Source organism: Salvelinus sp. IW2-2015, linkage group LG4q.1:29, assembly GCF_002910315.2.
Source record: "Salvelinus sp. IW2-2015 linkage group LG4q.1:29, ASM291031v2, whole genome shotgun sequence".
Taxonomy (NCBI): domain Eukaryota; kingdom Metazoa; phylum Chordata; class Actinopteri; order Salmoniformes; family Salmonidae; genus Salvelinus; species Salvelinus sp. IW2-2015.
In genome coordinates, this window is record NC_036842.1 from 20,538,797 (window position 1) to 20,543,493 (window position 4,697).

The following is a 4,697-nucleotide window of genomic DNA, read 5'->3' on the forward strand; positions in this document are numbered from 1 at the left end:
CGTGTACTGTACTCTTACTGTACTCTACTGTTCTGTAGTCTGCTGTACTGTACTTACTCTACTATACTGTACTCTGCTGTACGTGTACTGTACTCACCTGTACTGTACTCTATTGTACTGTACTCTACTGTACTCTACTGTACTGTACTCGTACTGTTACTCTAACTCTACTGTACTCTACTCTACCTGTACTTACTCATGTACCCTACTCTACTGTACTCTACTGTACTCTACTCTACTGTACTCTACTGTACTGTACTCTACTCTACTGTGCTCTACTGTACTGTACTGTACTCTACTGTACTCTACTGTACTCTACTCTACTGTACTGTACTCTACTGTACTCTACTGTACTGTACTCTACTGTACTCTGCTGTACTGTACTCTACTGTACTCTACTGTACTCTACTCTACTGTACTCTACTGTACTCTACACTACTGTACTCTACTCTACTGTACTCTACTCTCCAAACGTTATTATTGTGTTTTGATGTCTTACTAATAACTGAACTTCACATGTTGGTGCTCATGGGTTCCTTTTACATGGAAATGCCCTACAACAACCACGCCCCTCTCCTGTGCTCTTGTTCTCTGTCAGTCTCTGACACGCACACACACACACACACACAGCCCCAAGCCCCTCCTCTGCTCAGCTCTCACACCTCGCCACCGTTCACTACCCTGCTCTCAATAGTCTCACGTCCGGGCAGCCTGGCAGACCAGCACTCGCACTGTCACACACACACACTTCGGACTAGTCGTCTGTCTCACAGAGCGAGTCGTTCCCACCTGCGAGCGTGGTGACATGATCCGAGGGGCTCACAGCCAGGTGCAAAGAGGCAGCCAGAGGTGTCACCACATCCCAGACAGGGTGGGAGCAGCCGCCGCACGGCAACCATTACACCGCCTGTCTGTCACACTCCCCCAGAGCTCCCCAACGCTCCCTTAACATCACGCTAGTTATCACCGTGTCAGAACAACGTGGCGGGGATGCTGTGAGGAGGTTGTGTGTGGGATTGAGAAGGATGGTTAGCTCACCTGGTGACCAGAGGCTTCTCCTCCAACTCGTATGGCTTGACGAACCACTTCCCGATCCGTACAAAGTCCTTGTCCAACAAACACCTGGGGGATAGGAGACATTAAACAACTATATCACACACACAGGTAAAGGATCATAAACACACAAACATACATGCACATAGACACAGACATTTTACATAGAGATTGTCACACATATACCCAATCGGGGAAGAATAGAGAATATAATACATTTATTTTCATATATCAACACTCACATCAATGGAGTTACACAGTTCCTTGAGATACATGTTCTATTGAAGGCTTCATGACAATGCAATATAGTGCAGCGGTATAGAGTTGGAAGAGAGGAGGAGGTAGACTCAAGGTAATAAGAAGGTTCATTCAGCTGGCCCCTTATGATGATCATTGATGTTTAACTTAATTGAGAACAAATATATCCTGGTTCATTTAGCAGATGGGAAATCTTTATTGGAGTCATTGATTCAGTCCAGGTTATAATGTGATTATCACTTGAAGTCTTTTAACCATTGGTGGTTTGGTATTTTTGCCAGAATTATTTGCTGAGTAGAAATGGTTATATGAGCAGAAATAGCCTATAACTAGACTGGGAATATTCAGCTTACTTTATGTGATACTTTACATCCAGACTATATGACACAAGTCGTTTTCCAAGCAGCTCATTGGAAATGACTTGTACTGTACCTCTCCAGCAGGTTGTGAATGGCCTTGAACAGGAGGGTCCGGCATTCGTATGACAGCCCACACTCCCATTGTCCCTCCTCAGCCACTGGAACACAGGAAGAGAAGATGGGTTAGCAACTGATGGTTACAGTGAGATCAACACAGTTCATACACTCAAACACAGTACACAGTACACAGTACACAGTACACAAAGACACACAGGACACTGCAATGCATGCCAACAGCACAATAAGCTTCTAAGACTATAGATGAACGTTACCCACAGACAAGTATCTACATGTACATCCATCCACAGACTGACTCATCAGAAGCCATTAACCATTATCTTCCATACACGTTAAACCACTGTGGGACACTGTGGAAGAAACTACAAGGACCACTGTGAGGCACTGTGGAAGAAACTACAAGGACCACTGTGAGGAACTGTGGAAGAAACTCACAACCGGACGCACTGTGAGGGAAACTGTGGAAGAAACAACAAGGACCACTGTGGGGCACTGTGGAAGAAACTACAAGGACACTGTGAGGAACTGTGGAAGAAAATACACAGGACCACTGTGAGGAGCTGTGAAGAAACAACCAAGGACCACTGTGGGCGAACTGTGGCAAGAAACTAAAAGGACCACTGTGAGGCACTGTGGAAGAAAATACAAGGACCACTGTGAGGGAACTGTGGGTGAAACCACTGTGGGGCACTGTGGAAGAAACTAAAGGACCACTGTGAGGAACTGTGGGTGAAACCACTGTGGGGCACCGTGGAATCAACTATGACGACTACTGTGAGGAACGTGTGGTGAAACTACAAGTACCACTGCAAGCATGCATGTTAACATTATGTGAGTGCATCAAGAGGAGGCTTGCTAAGGAAGGACCGGCTCATAATAAATGGCTGGAATGAAGTCAATGGAGTAGTATCAACCACATGGAAACCACGTTTCAGCCATTATTATGAGCCGTCCTGCTTCAGCAGCCTCTACTGATGGCATGCGCCCTGTGTGCACTGTACCTGTGTGTGTGTGTGTGTGTGTGTGTGTGTGTGTGTGTGTGTGGTGTGTGTGATGTGTGTGTGTGTGTGTGTGTGTGTGTGTGTGTGTGTGTGTGTGTGTGTGTGTGTTGTGTGGTTGTGTGTGCGTGCTCACGTGTGCCTTTGTACAGCTGTCCAGGTCTCTGTCAGCCCATTTAGTCAGCGACTGGGAGAGAGCAGCGTGTCTGTGTGTTTGTGTCGTGTTTTGTCGTGTCTCTGTGGACGCACGGGAGTCAGGAGAGGAGAGACAAGGAGAGGAGAAGACAGGGGCGGGGCGGCACCACGTGGCAGAAGCCAGTCCTGACAGCCCAGCAGCAAACAAGAAGAGTCAGTCAGGTCGACAGGCGCTTAGTTCCAGTTCCTGCCATGTCAGCAGCCAGCTCAGATGACCTGTGTGGGGTAGTGATGGATCTGATTCCTACCACTACTGGCTCTCCTCATTCCTTCTTCCCAGAAGAAGAGCAGCTACTGATAGCTCTAGTGTTCATTGTTTCTACCACATACTGGAGGACGATTGGGAGGGATAGGAAGCTTTATGTGAGTGGGTGTTGTGTTTACTTACAGGGTGGCGGCAAACAAAAGCACCGGGTGCGCACACAGAAGGAGGGGGGAGGGAGGGAGGCGACAGAGCCAGGTGAGGGGTAGAGGATCCACAGCGGGCAGGGAGGGAGGGAGGCGAACAGAGCCGAGGGAGGGGTGGCAGGACTCCACAGCAGTGAGGAGGGAGGGAGGCGACAGAGCCCAGGGGAAGGGGTGGAGACCCACCAGAAGGAGGGCGGCGAGGCGACAGAGCCCAGGGGAGGGGTGGAGGACCCACAGAGGGAGGGAGGCAGAGCCCAGGGGAGGGGTGGAGGACCCACAGAGGGAGGGAGGGAGGCAGAGCCCAGGGGAGGGGTGGAGGACCCACAGAGGTTGATTTTTTTTCAATTTCAGTTGTGTATTTCTTTTTTTCCATCTTTCTCTTTCTTGCTTTGTTGATATTTCCCTCCCTTTCCTCACACTGACGTGAATGAAATTTCCCTACTTGCCAGAATTCCCCGGTAACCATGGCAACACTGGCTGTGAGAACACAGCTCCTCGGCATTCAATTCCACCACCGCCCGCTGCCCACCCTCTCCCTCCCTACCTGCCTCCCTCCTCCCACCCGCTCCTTCTTCCTCTGTTCTATTGCCTTCCAACACCCCACCCCCCTTTCCTCCCCCTCTCTCCCTCCCCTCCTCCCTCCCTCGTTCATTCCCGCTCCAGGGCTCAGACAGGAAGCTCAGTTCCAGCCAGCTATTCTACAGGGAAGAGTGCTCCATGAGCGGAATGCCAAGTCTCCAGCAAATCCAGCTCATTAGCTCACCCCTTTCTCTCTCAAATCCCTTTTCTACACTGCCAATCCACTGCCAGTCGTCTTCATCTATCTATCCCACCACTTCCCCCCCTCCCTCCTTTCCCCCTTGTCTTCGCTTCTCTCTCACTCTACTCGACCCACCACCACCACGGAACACGCCCAGGTTTCTCAACCCCTTTTCACCCAGGTTGGAGTCACCCTGCCTGGGGGGAAGCTTGACATGACCCCCACTCTCAGCCAAATCCAGCCACAGCCACACAATGAGCTCCCTACCTCTGGGAGCCAGGAGAAAGAAAGCTGAACTGATATGATCACCTCATTGCTTATGTCTCTCTGACTGGTGTAGTTTAAAGCACTGACAACAACAGAATGCCACTCCTCAGAGTGTAGGTATCAACTTATGCTATCCCAAGATTACAACATGTAACAGACAAATCTGGAATTCCACTTACCGCTTCCCAGCAGCAACAACATGTGAAAGTCATTACAGCTATTGTTTACATTGTTATCACCGAGGAGCTGGAGCTGCACCTTATCAAGCCCTTAACACAAGGTGTGACTATTTCCCTCTTGTACACACACACACACACACAC

The 4,697-nt window shown here is 49.5% G+C and overlaps 1 protein-coding gene across 1 annotated transcript in view; it reads right to left on the minus strand.

Annotated features, from left to right (window-relative positions):
- LOC111961615 (mediator of RNA polymerase II transcription subunit 13-like) overlaps window positions 1–4,697 on the minus strand; it is a 106,973-nt gene that overhangs the window by 60,347 nt on the left and 41,929 nt on the right. Inside the window, 2 exon segments of the mRNA XM_023984017.2 lie at window positions 1,039–1,122; window positions 1,744–1,828. Of these exon segments, the coding sequence (XP_023839785.2) occupies window positions 1,039–1,122; window positions 1,744–1,828 (169 nt within the window).